At 31.9% G+C, this 18,935-nt stretch overlaps 1 protein-coding gene across 1 annotated transcript in view; it reads right to left on the bottom strand.

The window, feature by feature from the left end:
* Window positions 1-403: 403 nt before the first annotated feature.
* Window positions 404-18,935, bottom strand: part of LOC129220869 (ribosomal protein S6 kinase alpha-5-like) — a 31,229-nt gene continuing 12,697 nt past the window's right edge. Inside the window, exons 4-15 of the mRNA XM_054855301.1 lie at window positions 16,079-16,194; window positions 15,136-15,246; window positions 14,673-14,756; window positions 12,962-13,065; window positions 12,248-12,398; window positions 10,107-10,268; window positions 8,299-8,418; window positions 7,004-7,080; window positions 5,845-5,989; window positions 5,178-5,348; window positions 4,501-4,716; window positions 404-2,315 (exon numbers count right to left, since the gene is read on the bottom strand). Coding sequence (XP_054711276.1) covers window positions 1,467-2,315; window positions 4,501-4,716; window positions 5,178-5,348; window positions 5,845-5,989; window positions 7,004-7,080; window positions 8,299-8,418; window positions 10,107-10,268; window positions 12,248-12,398; window positions 12,962-13,065; window positions 14,673-14,756; window positions 15,136-15,246; window positions 16,079-16,194 — 2,306 coding nt within the window. The 3' untranslated portion in view covers window positions 404-1,466. The remainder of the gene's footprint in view (window positions 2,316-4,500; window positions 4,717-5,177; window positions 5,349-5,844; window positions 5,990-7,003; window positions 7,081-8,298; window positions 8,419-10,106; window positions 10,269-12,247; window positions 12,399-12,961; window positions 13,066-14,672; window positions 14,757-15,135; window positions 15,247-16,078; window positions 16,195-18,935) is intronic.

Here is an 18,935-nt window from a genome sequence, read left to right as displayed (position 1 = left end):
TTGTTAAATAAAAAAACATAGGAAAACAAGTTGAAAAAATCATTTAAAAAAAATATTTAAAAAAAATTATTTCTGTATACATTATTAAATTTCGTAAAAGTCAAAATAAATAACAAGTTTAAAAATCTTTCACTTTTTTGAGAAAAAAAAAGAAAATACTGCCAAAATGTAGAAAGACCTAATTTCAAAAATTTCAGGTAATTTGACACTCATGAGAGAAGTTTGTTAAGTACAAGAAAAATATGCCCCCCCCCCCCTTTCAGGAAAAAAAAATCTTACTTTTATCAAAGGATTGGGAACAGATTGACAATGCAAAAAAAGTGGTGATACTTAGGACTATTATCAGATTTTCTATTCCAAGCAGTTTTTTCTTGTTAGTTTTTTTTTTTTTTAATCTCAAAATATGGTAAACTGCAAATTTCACCTCAAATGATTTTACATTTATATCAACAACTTAATCAAAAAAGCTCTCAAATTATTGTGTAACCAATATAAGTTACCAAAATTTCACTCAATATATTTTCAATTTAACAAGTCCATTACTTCAAAACTATTTAAAAAAAAAAAAAGAATTTTGGTTAAAGAAAAAAGACTGAGGTAGATAGAATGCTTTTTTTTTTCTGCCAGTGTAAAAATATAATGATATGTAAAGAATACATAGGTTGTAGGCATGAAGGTAGTAAGAGCACTTCAATCACTGAGATTTAAATTAAACATGCTAATTTTTTTTAATGAAAATGAAGCCTTTGTTTCATATTTCACACACATTCTGTAATCTATAATTTCATTTTTTTTTTTACTCAACAGAAAAATTTAAACAATGAAAGTACTTCACTATATTATATACAATGACAAAAAACTGTACACATTAAGTCAACATATAACTTCTACTGCCAAATAGGAATTTTATACATTCAAGGCAAGCACAACCAATTGATATTTTGCCAGTTTTCAATGAAGTTATGTACGTATGCATACTTTTTTGTTCACTAATATGTTTTGAAACTTATTGCATTTCAATGATAACTTTGTTGGAAAAATATTTTTGCAGGCACTTGCTTCCATGGAAAACATTTTCATTTCATCACTTTTTGCACTATAAAATAAAACTTTTGAAAGACATATGCAGTTGAAAGATGATTAAAAAATTTAAAGTTTTATCATCAATAGTATATTTGAAAAAATAGAAGATCCCAATAAAATTCTGGAGAATGTCAGGATAAATAACCGCTTATAAAAAGTTTTTTGACGAGACGATGAAGACTTATTACGTCTTCTCCTTCATTCAACGTGACATATTTTAGTCACTTTCTTTTCGATGACAATTCCAACAGATAGTTTTAATACTAGTGCATTTAAATAATAAATTAATGAAAAGTACTCTCATCAACCACAAAAGGAGAGATTAGCAAAGAAAACAAGCTCTCATTCGGTGATTCAACGGAAAACAGGAACCACTATTTACATCAACGCTTTGTCAACAACCAGAAATGAACTTGGCTTTTTTTAACTTTTCTAGAGTTGTGTTTCGTAGCAGAAACTTCACCGATGACAATGCAATCATCACTACTTTCTGGACTAACGGCAGAAACATCTTGCTTCCGTTTGTAGGAACGAGTAGTCGGCCTGTGATGAACAAATGTGTTTTCATCGAAGGGTATGATGCTTGCCTTCTCTTCATTAGGCCACGTCACTGAACCTTGCAGTGGAACTGTCTTAGAAATATCAGGGAGAGTAGATAGGTAATCCGTGACTCTTTCTTCGGAATAGTCAAAAACGGAATGTTTACCCTTTAAGTTTTTCACAGAGCCATCCTTTTCGGAACACGAAAAACAAGAATATGAAGTCCTGCTGGATGATATATCACTACTGAGAGAGCTGCTGCTGCCGGCATCAGTTGAGCTCTTTTTCAGTTTCCTGCGTTGAGCGAGTGGAGCGGCCGAAACGTCTTGTAGGCAGAAGCCATCCCTCGTGACCTTGTGAAAGACATCCATCGTGAAGTTGACAGCAGCTTCTGCGGCTCTGGGGGTGGTTAAGGAACTCAAGACATCAGGAGTCATTAGGGGAGTGTTGGAATATACGTTGTGATTCGAAGGATGGACCCAAGGATGTAGCCTCAGCTGCTGCATCGTCAGTCGTTGCAAAGGGTCAACTGTTAGGAGGCCTCTGATGACTTCCTTCGCTTCACTGGAAACAATATCCCATTGAGGTCCAGTAAAAGAAAATTCACCTTCTCTAATTCGTTGCATTATTGTAGCCACACTTGCTTCTCGACTGTATGTCTGAAAAGGAGTCTTGCCAGACAGCATAGTATACTAAAGAATGAAAAACATATGACATTTCACACTTAAAAAGCTAAGAGACATTTAGTATTTTTCAATGCATTTCATTACATTTATGTATTACTAATGACCTCTTTCAAAATATCCTGTTGTCATTTTCAAGAACCCTGCAATCCTCTTCAACTGCTGTTTCAGATCCACTCTCCCGAAATATATACAACTCAAGCAACTGCATCAAAGATGTCCAACTTTTTTTCAAAGATTATATCAAGGATGTTTTTCTTTTTGCCATGTTTTAAAAATTTTAATGACTTGCATCGGAAAGGGTTAAGCATCATCTTGACAATTCCCTTTTAAAATAACTATTTCCTCTAGGGTCAAATTTTCCCCCCTTTTTCAGATTGAACTACCATTCTCAATGTAAATTATTTAATCACTAAGACTGCGCTGTATTGCTTGAGATTCTAAAATAGTGTCATTTATTTCTAAAAACAATTCATATTCTAGTTCAGCCTTTGCAAATTTTGCAAAGCCAATAAATGAAGGAATTTTCGGCTTAAAAAAAACAAGGAGCAAAGTTCTGAAAAGAAGTCAGAACATGGAGATAAAATCTATTCTTCAGGAAATTGAAATGGAATCCTTTTGAGCAGGTACACCCGCCTTTTTAGAACTCCAAAAATAACCAGCTGCTGTGAGAATCACATGACTTCCTTTTACTCCACTTTAATGTCATTTCCCCATTACTGACAATTTTAATGTGATTCACTAGTTTCCTCTCAAATTTTCACAAACAGTGGCCAAATTGAAACATATAAAAAAAAAAACACGCCAAATTTGTCGCCAAGTTGGCGCAAAACTTGGCGACCAAAAGACTGGCGATATATCGCCAAGTGTCAGCCAAATTGTACCACCGCTTGAGTTTACATCCAAATTAACAATTCCCCCCAAAAGAGGGCAAAAGATCCCTTTAGAAACACCCAAATGCAACCAAAAAGGGAGGTGCACAACTAGACCCCACTAGGAGTCTACGTACCAAATTTCAACTATCTAGGACATACCGCTCTTGAGTTATGTGACATTCATACGCACATACAGACATCATGACGAAATTCGTCGTAATTAACTCGGGAATCATCATTATGGATATTTCGCGTGTCTATACGTTCTTAGGCACTTATCCACCAGTGGTCGAGTCAAAAAAAAAACTAATTTGAATTCTGTTTTGAAGTTTTTAATTCAAATTATGTTTTTCGCAATTACGAGTTGCGACATGACCTTACTCATTGGAGTTATTATTTCTAGAAATGGCTCCTGTTCCCCCAAACCTGCCCTTCCTCCTGGGCGTTACGTATGTACAGTTGTGTGTGTGCAGGTGCGTGTGCGTGTTGTGTAGGCATGTATGTGTGCGAAGACCTGTGCGTATGCACGATGTGTGTGTATGTGTGTAAAGGCGTGTGTGTGTGTGTAGGATATAGACCTCTGACCAGGAGAAGCGGGGACAGCTGCTCAAGACCAGAGGAGCCACGCCTGCTGAGGACGGTGGGCGGTGGTGCTGCAGAGGCGACTGGTCCAAGCTGAAAAAGGAACCACAGCGCCAACGACGGTCAAGTGAGAACAATAAGCAATTGTGATTGCTCAAAAAAAAAAAAAACAACTCAATATTCATTTGGGGGTGAGTATGGAAATTAAGGTCGATTTTTGGAGTGAAAAATTTTTGGCGAATACAATACTTCCTTTTTTGTAAAAGGAAGTAAAAAAGTCACTACTCTACTCTTCCTTTCTACCAGCACAATATCTATATTGTGCCTATGTCTAGTCAAAGGGAGCTCATATTAGGAAATTTACATTTTTGAGAATATTTTAAAAAAAAGCAACAAAATAATAATAATAATGCACAAATCTTATTAAAATGTCACACAATAAACAAAAGCTTTGGCATAAAAATATTGTATCCTCTTTGTGTCTCTAACTTACACTGCTGTAAACAAAGTATCTATATCTTTCGAGGGTGCAGAAATGTAAAAGTAAATCAAAACTATAGGCTATACAGAGGAGGATTTGCCACTGAATACATTTTTATTCCCAATTGCTTGTTTTGGCAACTATTTTGGAGGATAAGCGACTCCTTTTTAAACTAAGACAAGAACAAAATTTTAAATACAAAAGCAACCATTTACCATAGGTAAAATGTATAAAAGAAGAAATAAAGGAAAAGTACCATTATGACACCCAAACTCCACAAATCACAAGCTTCACTGTAACCACTATTGGCTCCAGAAAGAACTAATTGTTGTTTTAAAACTTCTGGTGCAGCATATTGTAGCGTGAAACAAGGTGAATTCATCTTTTGATTTTCAGTAGGCATCAGTCTGGCAAAACCAAAATCCACGATCTTTACAACAGAATTTTCTGCCGAGTCCACAAACAATAAATTCTGAAGGAGAAAACAATACTCTTTTTTATTTTGAGAATTAATTTTTAATCTTATTTTCTGCTAATAAATAGTGTAGAAATTATTAATTAAAAAGTTCAAGTATACAAAACAACAAATCTATAGATATAAAAAAAAAATTTTAATGACTACTAAATGACACTTCAAAAGAATTAATATAATTAACGATTTAAAAAAGAATCCTTAAAAAGAAAGTTGTCAAAAAATTAAATCATTTTTATGCCTTACATGCGGATAAAAGATGAAATCATTCTAATTTTTGTACATAATTTAACATTTCTGATTAAGAAAAATCATTGAGAGTTGTAGAACCATAATTTGCAAAAAAATTTTGATCATTAATTATTCAATTTTTATGCCCTTCTAAAACCAACTTTCATCGATTTATTTCAACACAAACATAGGTTTTAGGGTTTTTTTCAAACTTTTTATTCATTACTTACTTCAGGTTTGAGATCTCTATGCACAACACCATGAGAATGCATGAAATTGACAGCAGACACTAGATGACGAAAAATCCGAACTGCTTCTTTCTCTGTAAAGCGATCTTTTTTTCGTATTCGCTCCAGAAGTTCACCGCCTTTGAGCAATTCCAGTACTATGTACGTGTGAAGCTGCAAACAAATAAAAATATTACTAACACAGCAAATAATTTTGTCTCACAGATATTAATTTTTTAGCTCAATTTTGCATTTTCTAATTGCCAAGCAATACAAATGAGGCAGTGAAAAGCAAAGGGATGCAAGTGGACTATTTTAAGTTTTGAGTAAAACGCGTTTAAAGATCAGATCCTAGGTAGGCTTTCATTAAACATTTTTTCTACATCATGCTGAATAGCAGCACCCACCAGAGGTACTAGTACCATCTCTTGCCCTAAAAAAAGGAGAGGTTATCCTACCATTGGTACTGGTTATCTCCAAAATTTTAATTTTGGCACTTACATCCCTATACTTCTCACTGCCTCAAATGGAACATTACAGATGTCTTTATTTCATGCTTTTTTATTGCATTTTTATTTCAAGTCAAGACTTATTAACAAAAAGCACATAAGTGAGCTAACTAAAGAATTTTTTTTATGGTTCACAGTTTATAATTATTGCATTTATTTACCTCATCATGATAAACTTCATGCAAGTTTACAATGTTTGGATGACCTTGGCAAACTTTTAAGAGCTGGATTTCTCTCGTACTATCGAGGCGTCTGCTCACGATTTTCACTGCATACTCTACACCAGTTTTCTTGCTTATGCATTTTCTAAGAAAGGATGACACAACATATAAATCTATGTAAGGAGACCCTTACAATACAAAATGAAAAAGTTACATCATGTAATTCAGAAATAAAGTCATTTAAAAATAAAAATTAGACATTGCCTTCCAGTTCCATGAAATTGTTTTCTAATTTATATTAATATTGGGTTAAATAGATGTTATCAAACATAGTGAATTCTAATGTACAGTTAAGAGTTTTTTTTATTTCTGTCTTAGCGAAAAAGTTTTTATTGGAACTATTTTTTTCCCTAGCTAATTAAATTGAAAGATTCTGTAATGCTGAAATGCTGTTTAATATTTAAATTTGCTTACTAAAAAAGAAACTTTTAAATGATTATTTTCCTTAGAGGTTTCTGAAAAATTATTTTACGCAGTAGAGTTTTAATGTTTTGCTTTGTTGGAGAAATTATAACCATGCCTGTTTGTGATAAGTGGTACAAAATGCTTGTGTAGCATGATGCATGCTTGGATGTCTCAGTCTGTCCTATAATTAGAGACTTGCTCCTTTATGAATAAATTTTCCTTTGATTTGCTTTTCTCGATGATGACATACTGTATGTTAACCAGTGGGATGTGAATTTGTTTTCATTCATATTGGTTTTAAGGTTGAGTTTGCGTTGATTTTGTTTTTTTTTTTATAAAAAAGGGTACCGTACAGTTTGATTTTTTGCATGGGAAAAATGGATAGCGCCCCCCCCCCCCATTATGTTTGCTTCTTATTGATATCTGAGGTATTCAGTGCATTTGTCTGAGGTATTCAGTGCATATCTTGTTTCCTGAAATTGAATGATTTTTCTGAAGCAGGCGAGTTTCAGGTTTCATGGCCTATTTCAAATTTTTGATGGTTGCCTAATTGTTTTTAACATTTGAATATTTACTTAATATTTCGCTGCTTTTGTTGTATATGTTTGAATAAAAAAAATATTTCAAACAATTCCCTTCTGTTTGATTATGTATTTGTCCATTTCATTTTGTACAGAAACACGCATCTACTCACCTACAGACTGAAAAACTACCATCGCCCAGAAATCCTTCTTTCATAATCAGATCATAGTTTTGGAAAAAAGCAGAGTTCTAGGAAACGAAAGAATAAAGTCAACGTTAAGGATCAAAAGATTGAACAGGTAATGTTTACAAAAGAAAAAAAATCTTAATTTATTTCAAAACAATATCCAGAAAATAAAATCAGAAAAGCATTATCTATTTTTATTCAAATTATTGCATTTTTAAATGCCATAAATCATTGAAAAGATGTAACATTGATCGTATCAAAAGCTAGAACGAAGCAGTTAATTTACCTCAATAGTTTCTTTGCCATGTAAATTTTTTTCAGAACTATCATAAAAATTCTATACATATTCACAATGGTAGAAGCCATGAGTTCTAAAAATGCTAATTTATTTTGTATGTTTTTGAATTATAACAAGCAGTGTTTCACCAAATTTTAACTAGCTTGCAGAACACTTGAAAATTTGCAAGTGAGACATTATACTGAAATTTGAATTAGAAATATTGAATGCTCGATGAGACATGATCATTTGAAGCAATTTTTTTGCTATGCATGCGAAAAAATTAGCTATTTTTAACTTCGATAATGTTGTCTCTCTCTCTCTCTCTCTCTCTCGTCACTAAGTATCAATAACAACATTTATAAAAATTCCAGTTGAACACCACAAAAGTTCACAAAGATATCAACAATCTAGTATTTTGTAGTTCAATGCTTCTTGTAAAGGGAATCATAAAGAAACAGTATACCTTTACAAAAAATCACAGCGATTGTGAATAATCAATTACAACTCAATTTTCTCAAGATCAACTGATGGAAATACAGCTCATGAAAACTTTGATACTTTTTCTAAACGTTCCCAAGATTCATCTAAACCTTTTTTATGGATTGCCATGTGTACTTAGCAACAAAATGAAAGCTAAAAAATTGACATAATTCATGTATGTGCACTAAAAGAAAAATGTATTCCTTCACGTGCTAATTTCAAATCACAGGATTTTTTTCGGAAAATTTATCATTCTCTGTAAATTTGGTAAAATTTGGAGGAAAACAGGTATATGTGTGTACATGTGCATTATAGTGAAAGTCAACATTAACATAGCAAAGGCATTAGCAAAAGTCTGAATATTTTTCACCAATCACTGGCGAAAGACAACATTCTCCATTTGTAATTTTTCAACGCCCCCCCCCCCCCCGTAACATAAACACATACACACAGAAATAAATAATAACTTAAAACAAAAAATGTATATTTCTAGTTCATGAATTACAAAAAGAAAATCTACCTTAAATTTTGCTGCCAGCAGCTGAGGTGTGTCTGGTTTGCTTTCATGATAGCATCCAAAAATATCTTCACTAATAACATTTTCAGTGAATAGAACAGATGGAGCAACAAAGGAATAATTCTAAAAAGAAAGGTTTCAAACATGCATTATTTCTTGAGCAACAGAACAAAAATGAAACACAATTTTTAAGAAGCCGGGTAATATTTTCATATGTATGTTATTGGAACACAAAATAACGTCTGGGTAGCTATATATCTATTTTACCTTAGCAAAGCTTTAATTTGTTGCTTGGTAATTTTCAAACTGAATTGTTTTAAAAACCTATTATACTGTTTAAAAAAAACTTATAAATATAACATGACATGAGAACGAGTATTTACTGTTAGGAACTTGAAGTACAAAAAAAAAAAAAATTTAATTTCAAAAAAAGAAAACATTTGTACTGCATTCTTTTTTCTTATAAGATAAAAATATAATAATAATTTGCATCCAATAAAAACTTGTATAGAAAATTAGTTCAACAAACAATCAGTTATTTTTTGCAATCAGTTTTTATCAAACTTTACTCAATAGATAATTTTGCACCAAAAAGGTCAATTATAATTCGACATATGAAAAGTACTAAATGCAATTTTTTTAATAAAAAGCAGAATGCATGATGGTTCTTTGAAAAGATAATACATTAAGTAATATCAAATAGTCTTGCTATAACACATTTACAATGCCAGACAAAACAATTTTTCTTTATGATAACTGCATTTCAATACACAAATGCTTATGTATGAAATGTGTTTATATTCACATATAATCCTATGTATTAAGCTTCTAAAACCAATACCTCTTCCGATTTTCCCTTTTTGCTATAAAAATTTGGTTAATTAACAAATATAAGTAAATAGTTATGGATAATAGTGGATGTATGATGGCTCTTAAAAATAGTTAATGCATTATGTAGAGCAGGTTTAAAAAATTCAATGCAGCAGCAAAAATCATGCATAATCTAGACTTTTTTCTTCTTTTGCAATATGATTGCATTTGGAAACATCTGTCACTTTTCACAAATAATTGCAATGAATATTGGGGCTCTAACAAAGATGTATAATGAAAGGAAAAATCAACAAACACCATCAATGTCAAAAAACAAAATCCCTAGCAGATATTTTTTCTTTCTTTTTAATGGGGCTGCATTCGGCTACTTAGCCCCGATATAGCATCCAGTCTTTCACATGCCACCAGTAAGGCACGGATGTTAATGGCACGGGTAATTTTGACTCCCATTTTCTACCAGATGGAGGCACCTGGGCTCTCTTTGATGCGAACCTGTACAAGGGATTTAATTTTGCCTAGGGAATTCAAAGCCAAACAAATACACAAGAGATCTTTTAAATGTCGCATAATCATGTGGCATGGGTGCTGCGATTTTTTGCATTTCGAAAATCCACCAACTGGCTAACCTCGGGTCAGAACCTGGGACCATGGCGCAGAAGGCCAACGCCTTACCATCACGCCACCCAGTTGATCCCCTAGCAGATATAATTCTAAGATATTGGGCAATAGTAACCTCCTATTATCAGTATGACAACTTTAAACAGATAACAGGCAACAACTATAAAATCATTTTATCCCATTACCTTTGCGTGTTGGGAGCAGTCCCCGCAAAATATAAAAAGAAAGAAAGGAGGAAAATTCTCACAAAAATAAAATTAAGCTAATTCCACTAATATCTGTATGTAGATATTAGAAGTTAAAATCTTTGAAAGTGGGAAGATTACTCCATTGTCCTTTAAAGAAATTATTTAAAAAATTACCTTAAATAGTTTTTCATTGTTCGGTGGCACCGCAGCTGGTGAGTAAGCTGGTATCATAGAGGTAAATTCATCGGCAAAATTACTTGTATCCAATTCACTAGTGATTGCAGGAATTATAGGGGCTTGAATTTTCTTCTGAGATAGGTCATCCCAGTTTAGAGTCTAGTAAAAAAAAAAAAAAACACATTAAAATTTTGTTTCAAAAGCAGATCTATTAGAATAGAATGGTAAAGAAGTAAAAATATAATATTAGATTCATAATTTCCATTTTTAACATGATATTCACGACAAAACTTGAATTTTATAACAGGAACAACAATTTTAAAATTTAGTAACTGAATAACTATAAAATTGTTCAGAATCACATATATAAATGCAACACTCGAGTTAAATTCAAAATTTGCAAATAAGATATTAGAAAAAAATCAATCGAGGGGGAAAAGAGTTGGTTGAAAAACAAATAATAATTTACTCAAAATACTTTTGGTGCAAGGGAGAAAATATATTTCTTATACTGTAAATAATATGAACTTCCGTCGAACTAGACATTCATGAAATTATGGTTAACAGGCCTGGATATATAAAATTTGGGCCCCCTGCAACAAAATCTGTAGGGCATCTCTCACATGCCAGCAGTGTATATTTGCAATGTTAATAATTCTTAGTGCAAGTCTCCCCCCCCCCTTTCTTCTGCCATTGAGCACTTAAGGACAAAAAATGCCCACAGAGGCTCAGGATGCACCAGTCTACAAATGCACTAGATCAGAGGTTCTCATGTGAGTGCCGAAGAGATAGGCAAAGCGTCCCCCAAAGTGCTCTCTATATTAAATATTTGTTAGTAAACAAAATATCGTAATGTTTATTCATCAAAGTTTCACCCGGCTTCATATATTTTACTTTAATGACAAGAAAACACAAAATGCTCATCCTTTACATTAAGAACCTTAAAGATTTCATTTCATTTCACACATAATAAGTAGTAACCCTATTTCTGCATAATTTCTGGTCCTTTCTGCAAGATTGCAAATAATATAAACATACGTACATATATACAGTTCTATTTATGTCCAAATAAATATACAGTCAAACCTCATTAAAACAAACACAAAGAGACTATTAAAACTAATCCGTCGTATCCGAAAAACAATATATATTGTTACACATAAATACATGAGCACAAAGATTGCTTATGTAGTTCCTTTTAGCAGTAGTTAGGTTTAGGGTGTTTAAACTAAAGGTTTGACTGTGTGCATAGGTACGTATAGACAAATGGTTAAATATGGAAATATAATAGCAATAAACAATTAGGGTGCCTTGAGAAAATTTTAATTGCTCAAAAGATGCCACAACTTGAAAAAGTTAAGGAACCCCTGCACTAGATAATGAAGAAATCAAACGTGCAGCTATGTCTGCTATACATATATTGCTATCATCGATTCAATGCCCTTAGGCAGCTGGGATGGATAAAGGGGTGTCAAGGTATACCATCCCGACACTACTACTTATGAACTCTGGGTTCAGGTTTTGACATTTGTTAGGCAAGCGTAACCCCCCCCCCCCCCCCCGACCACCAAAAAAAAAACACTACGGAACCTCCCAAGATTTAGATTCCCCCCCCCCAGAAATCACAAGAAATATGCCCCTAAAACCAACCATCCTCAACATTTTAATGGTGCCATATGTGCCATGATCCCTCATATGCCAAGGAGTTAGCATTAGGCAGTTGCTACAAACTCCTCATCCTAGACAATGTTGCCTGGATTAGTGTTAAACTTGAGAAGCCGGACTGTCTGATAAAAATCCTGTAACAGAAATCCAGTTATGTTACTTGGGATAGCTTGAATATTAATCAATTTGACATGCAATTAAAAAATACGATTATTAAATTTTATCGATATTAAAACATTCAAAATGATCAAGAACTGAATAATTAGGCTAAATTCCATTTGTTAATTTCTATGAAGTAGTACTTTTTGAAAAAACTAGTTTTCTTTAAATTAAAAGTATCATTACCTTTTTAACAATTATATCCCCACTCAGAATACAAAGTCATCATACACAGAAAGCACTTTTGTTTCCAACGTTTGGAAGACCCAAAGATTGAAAGCAGTGCTAATGACATGAATTTCAAGTACAATTACTTTAAAAAACTTGTGCTGTTTCAGTTCCTCACTGTCTGAGAGACCACCTCCTAATCTTTTCTTGGGATCTTTTACAAGTAACCTTCGAATAAAATCCTTCACTTCAGGAGATAAATTCTCTGGTATCGGAGGAAGGCCCCTTAATATTCTCCTGGAAGCAAATTGAAAAGGTCATAAAATTAAATGTTAAATAAATACATATATTGTAAACTTTTGACATCCAGCAAAATAAAGCAGACAATATCTATAAAATCTTATTCATTATTAATAGTGTTTTACATGCTTTTGTGAACAAGAGACAACTTGTTTAATTAAAAAATAAAATTAAAAAAAAAAAAAAAAACGAAAATCGGCAAACGCGATTTTTTTATCAACTGCATATTAGATCCAAACCTTAATTTCTTTACAGTAAAGCAAATAACCAGAGAATTTCAAAACAAACGTAACATTGAGAAGTAAAATGCACTAACACAAATAAAAGCACGTCAAAAAAGGGCGAGGGGGATTGAAATTCAAGTTTTTCACATCTTTTCAACCATTTTTATTTGTACTTTATTTTTATGTCTCTAATATTTTAACACAAAATATAAAATTAAATTAAAACTGTAAAACTAAATATGCCTATAGTGAATTAAAATTTAATATCAGCAATTTATATAATTTTAAAGAACAGCAACGTTAAACAATGGCTGTAAAAATATTTTGAAATCTTACTTGGAAATTTCACTCTGAGTATTTTTTTCACCTTCCACAGTAAATGGTGAAGCACCAGTTAGAAGCTCATATGTTAAAACACCTACACTCCACCAGTCAACACACTAAAAGGAAAAATAAAACAATTTAATTTTTAAAACAGAACATGCCAACAGAATAAAATTTAATATCAATGGCAAGAGAAACCAGGAATCAAAACCTAACATGTTTACAACTCCCTACAGCACCCAATTCTTCCCCATGTATAAAATCTGTTAAGAAAAAAGTGGACCCATAAAAACTCTTCATTTGAAGAACTTAATAACACTGCAGGAATCACCAATTTTGAACAGGTGGGATAAACGAAACAGATGGTTTGAGAAAGCAGAATTGTTCTTTTTACTAACTATACAAAACATAGTAGCAGCTCCTTTAAGAAACTGCTCCAAAAAAAAGGGGAGGGTGGCCACCTTTAAATTACGGAAACGCCTTCAAAAAAAGAAGGTGAGGACAGCTCTGTATTATGGACATTATTTGGGGTCCAGTCCCTTTGAGCGGGGACCTTACTTGCTACAGTTAATAAAGAGACATTATAGAACATTCACAGAAAAAAATTACAAAAATTGATACTAACCAGATAAGACATATTCAATTTAAGGAAATCCTAAGTACCCTTTCAACTTCAAAATTAGTTTCACTATGAATTTTAAAGCAAAAAGAAAGAAACAAGTATGCACTGTAAAATGCTTGACATGCCTAGTTGTGACTGCTTTTTACGCATCATTCACGAGGGCCCAACACTGACAGATAGTGAACAGACCTTAAAACATTTTTGATACAGGATACAGACCTTGAAAAGTGCATTTACATTGTAGTTTAAACTGTATTTGATTTTAAGCTACAGTAAAACCTGTGAAGTTGACTACCCTTGTAAGTTGACCACCTGTCTAAGTTGACCGCTTTTTTCAGGCACGGAATTAGCCCTTATCATATAAATCAACCTCTGTAAGTTGACCACTATAGTGCACCGCGAGTGGTCAACTTACACAGGTTTCACTGTATATGTTACCAAACAAACCCTTATAAGGGGGTTACTTCAAGAAATGTCTGCAAGTTACAAAATTTTGTAATTACTAAATTATTGGTAAAATTTTAATTAAAAGAAAAAAAAATCAATAATTTCGAAGTTAATTAAGTATGCATAAGACTTTTTCAGTATTTAAGCTTAAATAGCAACATCTGCATTTCTTAATAAACAAAACTTGGCTAATAAACAACATGTACAATATGCATACATCAATATGACAGTATTATGTGCATTTAATAAAATTCAAAATTCCCTCATTAACCCACGAGAAAGGGGAACTTTATTAAAAGAACAAAAACATCCAGTCCACTTAATATTTCCTTGTACGAAATTTTACTGTACATAGCAGGTTGAAGAGTCACATGACCATGCACTTAATTTATAGAGGCAAAGTCAATTTACGTGAAAAAACGTTCTTGCAAGTGGTAAGGCAACTTTATCCCATTTAAAATGCTTGCAGTCTTTGCACCTTGGCATTATACACCTTACTTTTATTTTTAACTCATTGTATTTTGAGCAGTAATAAAAATGTTAAACATATGAAAACTGCTACAAAATATGCAACAGTATGAAAGGGTTAAGAGGAGACATTATAACTACCAAAATCTTACACATTAAAAACATGATTTTTCAACATAAACTTACAAAATCATGGCCAGTGCTTCCCCCTTTAATGACTTCAGGTGCCATGTACTCGATCGTTCCACAAAAAGAATATGTTCTTTGGTCCTGTTTCGTAAAATAATAGTATTATAGAACATTACTCTAAACATTATTTCATGCAATAAAAGCTCTGGGTATAGTAAAAAGTCAATTAAAAGTAAATGAAAATTTGATTTCAATAATGCAATATTTGATGCAATGTTTACAGTAAAAACAAATTAAAGACTAAGAACTAAATAAAATAGTCACATAAAATAGCTTGTGGATTCAATGTCTTTTTTTTATAATTAACATATAAAAAGCAGCAGTTTATTTCTGAATTTAATTGTTAGATCAAGAGTGTAGATGTCAAAATATTAACAGACAGAGCATGATTATTTTAACTTGACAGTTAGTACTCTTAAAGACATTTTAATTTCAACTGCTAAAAATGATAACTACATACCGTTTCATGAGGTAGGAATTCTTTACTTAAACCGAAATCTGTCAAAACAATGTGACCTTCAGAGTCCAACAAAATATTTTCAAGCTTGATGTCACGGTAAATAATTCCAAGCTATACATCAATGAAAGAAATTGATTTAGAAATAAGTCTCATCACATCAGGATGCATCTCATACCTTGCATCAGGATTTCACAGTGCAATCATGATGTAAAAAATTGGACATAAGCAATTTAAATTGAAAGAGTGCAATACACTTGTCCATTGACAAAGAAGAGTGAATAGAAGAAATTTCAAATGTAATAGATAATTTGCATTAAAAAATTGAGGCTTTATTATAAATTATATTTTTTGAGATGAGCAATTACAATATTGAAAATTCTTACTGGTATTTATAAACTTGAGCCATGTTTTAAGAAATTGCTTGTTTGAAATATTTGTGGAACGTAAAAGGCAAACATATAATTTAAAAAAAACAGTAAAAAATAGTTTGAAAATTGATTTGTGCTAAATTTTAACAAAAGTCTCACTTTATGGATTGTTGTATGCTAAAAACTTAACAAATCACACTTTGCTTTGAAAACAAAAGTAAAGACAGTTATACTTGGAGATAAAAAAATAAAGCAAATACTTAAAACAGCATACATAAATGAAATGATCACAGTAGATCAGCAGATCTAAAAGTAACACTCCTGGCATGTGATGAATTTATTTTCTTATTCTTAAAAACAAATTCAAGAAATTTATTCTAATAATTTTACAGTTACAATTTTGAACTATGGATTCATTATTTTCTTTCAAAATTTTTCCTGCCAAGCATTAAAAAATAAATAAATAAATAAGTAGTTTAAACATAACTGAAAATAAAATAATACAATGTGCAAAATAAAAATCAAGAAATTTACACAAAACAGGTCAATTTCAAAAAGGATAAGCTGTGTCTTACCCGATGCAAATGTTCTAAGGCAAGAATGATTTCACCAACATATATTCTGACTTGGTCTTCTGTGAAATGATCTTTTTGATATAAATGTGTGAATAGTTCGCCTCCACTAACATAATCTAGAAAAAAAATTAATGAAAATGAAGATAATGGTGATGATACATGTATTGACAATTCAAAATATTTTCTAAATAAATAGTAATACATTGAGAGCTGTACAGACACATCAATGAAAAACCTAAGCTTGAGAGTCAATTATTTGGCCCACCTTTAAACCCAAGTCCTTTTGCTTCACCCAAATTAAATATATCTCTACATAGTATAAAATGAAGTTCCAAAAAATGTTTGTCCAAACGCACAAAAGTGGAGAACTACCCAGCGGATTTAGCTGAAATTTTCAGTATCTTTCTTTCAGCCCCGGAAAGTTTTGCTGACCGGTTGGAAAAAAATTCGACGAGTAGTTGTTTTTTTTATTCCAATTTAAGCCTAATTTTCAAATTCTCAAATATGGGGGTAAAATATTTCTTGCACATATTAATATTACATATCGTTGGGTAGAATTTTCTACGTTCTTCGCAATTTATTTCAATGCCCTAACTTAATTTATTTGCGTTTTTGGCTCAAATTTTTTTAGGCTTAGCTGAAATTTAGGCATTACTTTTTTCATTAAGTCTATCAATAAAAAGTGAAGGAATTGTCCCACAGTTTTCTTTTTAACACCATTGGAAAAAGCTGTATTTTTTACTCCAGATCTATCTCGACCTATGGTCGAAAAACTAAGCTTCTATCTCAAAAGGAAAAAAAATTACAAGCCTTTTTAAATCAAGTTCAAAAAATCTCATTTGCATTCAAATTGTAAACCATTTCCATTCGCATTTTAATTCCTTACACTTATTTTATTTTGTGTTTCCATGGTTATACTTTTTAAATCCATCTTTTTCAATTTAATTCCTTAGTATTTTAATATCTGTCATCATTGTTTGGAAGGGAAATTTTGCATGTTTTTTTCTTTCTTTATTTATTTATTTAGGCCTGATTGTTGAATATACGTCACTTGACACAATTTTTATTTTCAAGCTGAACCGGGCAACGCAGCTAGTTATGAATAAATGTTACACATTCATCAACATCTCTAGTCTGCTTTTAATTTCAAACACATCATAAAAAAAATTTCATTTCAGTTTGCTCTCCCAATAGTTTTTTTTTTTTTTTTTTGTATTTGCTCAGGAAAACACTTATGGCTAAAGATACGTCTTAGAGGACAGCACAGAAGGTAACATGGGAGTGAATAAAAGCTAAAGAAGTGCAGATGCCGCCCCCCCCCCCCCGGAAATAATTTCCTATTTTTTTTAATTGGAAAAACTGCAGAGTTTATAGAAAAAAAAATTAAAAGTGACTGCCTATGAAAATTAATAAATTACTTTTTAAACTAATTATTGCATTCACTTTTTTTATTTCATTATTAACTCAATGACAAAGAAAAAAAAAAACAAAGTTTTCCCCTCCTGTAGTGATTTGGCAGCACTACCAGAATAAACTTCTGCTGTCCTAGTTGAGGGTTCTGATGAACATCAGATGTTACTGCTTTAAAAATGCATTCCATGTTGTATAATAGCCTTTAAGATAGATCTTTATTATAACCCATCCCTTGCTAAAACCAATCAATCACTTTTACATTTAGTTCTTTATGCCTCAATATCTCCCTCACTCAGCTGCACACATTAGTATAATAGATTGGTCATGGACAGTTGTGTTTGGGAGGATGTACCCCTTTTATTGGGTAGGTATCATAGTTGATGAATTTTTGTTAAGCTAAAAAATTTTACTCATGCCACCTTTTAGGAGTACCCATAATCCCCCCCCCCACCAAAAAAAGGAAAATACCCCTCAAAACAACCCCCTTTAAAATTTCAATGAAATAGAATGAAATTTCCAAAAAAAAAAAATCAAATTTACAACTGTTTCAAACAAATTTGCACGAAACTGGTTTTATTTTTACAATAACCAAACATTTCCGGGTTATTAATTTTTATATTATATCCCCCCTCCCCTCCAAAAAATACAGAACTGGTTATAGAATCTTATAACACAAAATATTTTCCCATTCAATTTTATAAAATTTTCACCATCAACGACATTATGTTTATGAAGATTGCAATGAAAAATTAATTTTATCGAAAGCAAAAATGTTTTAAAGCTTTTTAACAGTATCGGAAAAGTCACTTTTCATAAACAGGGGCAGAATGTAGCAGGATGCACAGAAATTAGGTTAAGAGAGAAAGAAATAAGTCAAGTGCACAGAGAATGTTGAGCAATGACACAGACCAGAGCTTTGATTCTAGGTCATGCAGAAGGCTGAGCTGGACTGAAAAGTAGGACATTAGAAAGCTGATAATGAGTGGAAAAAGCTCTCCCTTTACCTGTGTTGTTGTTATACTTTCCTTCCTAATGTATACAAACTTAAGATGAGAAAATAAAGACATTCAGATTACACGAATGAAAAAATTAATTTTTCTTTTTTCTTTGCTTGCCTTTTAAGATTGAAAAGGCAAAATAAATAACTATAAAGATACTTTAATTTTTCAGCTTCATTTACTTTCCTCAATTGATTGTTTCAGCACTTTTTTCCTCTTTAAGTGGTTATTGTAAAAACTTTGTTTCAAAAGAAAAAATTCTGCTTTTAAAACAAATTAATTTCTGAGTTTCTGGAGAGCTTATATTATCAAACATATTTTTAAATTTCTCCTTTGAGTTAACCTTACTGTGTTTAAAAAAATGATACTAAAAATTCTTATTGAAATGTGTATTAAAAATTATTACAAACATTTATTACCATTTTACAAGAAATACTTTCTCTCCT

Source organism: Uloborus diversus, chromosome 4, assembly GCF_026930045.1.
Source record: "Uloborus diversus isolate 005 chromosome 4, Udiv.v.3.1, whole genome shotgun sequence".
Lineage (NCBI taxonomy): Eukaryota > Metazoa > Arthropoda > Arachnida > Araneae > Uloboridae > Uloborus > Uloborus diversus.
This window is presented reverse-complemented; position numbering and strand designations above follow the sequence as displayed.